This window comes from Nematolebias whitei, chromosome 13 (genome assembly GCF_014905685.2).
Source record: "Nematolebias whitei isolate Nwh7 chromosome 13, NemWhi1, whole genome shotgun sequence".
Lineage (NCBI taxonomy): Eukaryota > Metazoa > Chordata > Actinopteri > Cyprinodontiformes > Rivulidae > Nematolebias > Nematolebias whitei.
Genome location: NC_056510.1, coordinates 17869171 through 17870599, shown reverse-complemented (window position 1 = coordinate 17870599; position 1429 = coordinate 17869171). Strand labels below are relative to the sequence as shown.

The following is a 1429-nucleotide window of genomic DNA, read 5'->3' as shown; positions in this document are numbered from 1 at the left end:
GATATAATTAACGGCTTTTATTTGTTTATTTTTCAGCTAATAGCAACTTGTATTTATTTGTTTTTCATATTTTTCAGTTATACACAGCTTTAAAATATTTTTTTTTCAAGTATTTTTTATTTTCAGCTTTTATTTTGAAAAGCACCACCCAGTTGTTGTACACGTGCACAGTGAGAGCTGCTGGAGCCGAGTGGAGGTTCACTTAGCTGAGTGACTTTACCTCAGTGCGTTACCTGCATGGGAATTCCCCACCATGTTTTCACGTGAGCTAAACTTCTAAAGCACGACAACAACGAGAGAACGGTCGAAACTATCGTGACCTACAATAAACGTACTTCAATAATATGCATAAGTGAAAACATAACATGCTTTATAAGTACAATAAATCATATTTCTTTGTCAAACATCGCAAAGAAACATTACCTCATCAATAATCCTCGTGACTTTGAGGGTTACTCATAGCCAATCAGTGTTCGCCGCCCACAAACGCCTATTCGCCAGAAACGCCCACTTTTGGTCTGCAGAGAGCCCCTTTTCACAATATCCGCCTTTCGTTATTATACTTTCACTTTCATTTGAATCTGCTTTCAGCTCTGCCTTCTAAAAGTGAGTAACTCGTCACCTTGTTGGCGTCTTTTTGGTACTTTCCCAAACGAAATTTTAGAGAAGTGCGTCATCTTTCCGCCTCTAGGGAAATATTTTCCTAATTACGTTCTTTTATTCCCTTCTCGAACTTGAAAGGTAGGTTGTTCATGTAATCTCTATTGCAATCGCTCGTTTATCTTTATTTTTTACCACTTTAAACTTCATTACGATCTGAACTGTTGTCTTAATATTGAACCTGCTTCCTGATTGACTGTTTATTAAAGGTTTTTAATCATCAAGCTTCACGGATCAACACCATGGTGTCACACTTGGACCAGAGTCTCCTACAGGACATTAATGCAGTAGCAGAGGCTCTCAGCAGCAGTGAGAGCAGGAAGGTCTTGTATCTCTGTGGGAGCCTGGAAGCAGACTGCAGCGACGAGTTTGTAAAGCAGATTTTGAAATCTAAAGTGGAGGACCATGCAGATGCTTCTTTGTTTTTAAAAGCTCTCATTCTACATCTGGAGCGTTATGACATCCTGAAGAAGGTGTATAAAGTTGGAAGGAGTGATATAGAACAGCAGACTCTAACCAGTGCAAACGTTTTCCCATCTTTCAGGTAAGATATAGGTGGTAATGTATGTGTTTAAAGTGATGGATAGATGGACACACATAGTGTGTGTCATCATTGTATGTTCCCATATATTGGCGAAATTGGCATTTAACCCATCCAAACCCAGGTGGAGCAGTGGGCAGCTATTGAAGGCGCCCGTGGAGCAATTGGGGATAGGGTGTGCTGCTCAGAGACACAAGATGTGCAATGACTGGGGATCGAACCTGGGAC

The 1429-nt window shown here is 40.4% G+C and overlaps 1 protein-coding gene across 1 annotated transcript in view; it reads left to right on the top strand.

Annotated features, from left to right (window-relative positions):
* The first annotated feature begins 902 nt into the window (after positions 1-902).
* The window catches only part of LOC119419088 (CASP8 and FADD-like apoptosis regulator), an 8347-nt gene continuing 7820 nt past the window's right edge, over positions 903-1429 (top strand). The window contains exon 1 of the mRNA XM_037686386.1: positions 903-1204. Coding sequence (XP_037542314.1) covers positions 903-1204 — 302 coding nt within the window. The remainder of the gene's footprint in view (positions 1205-1429) is intronic.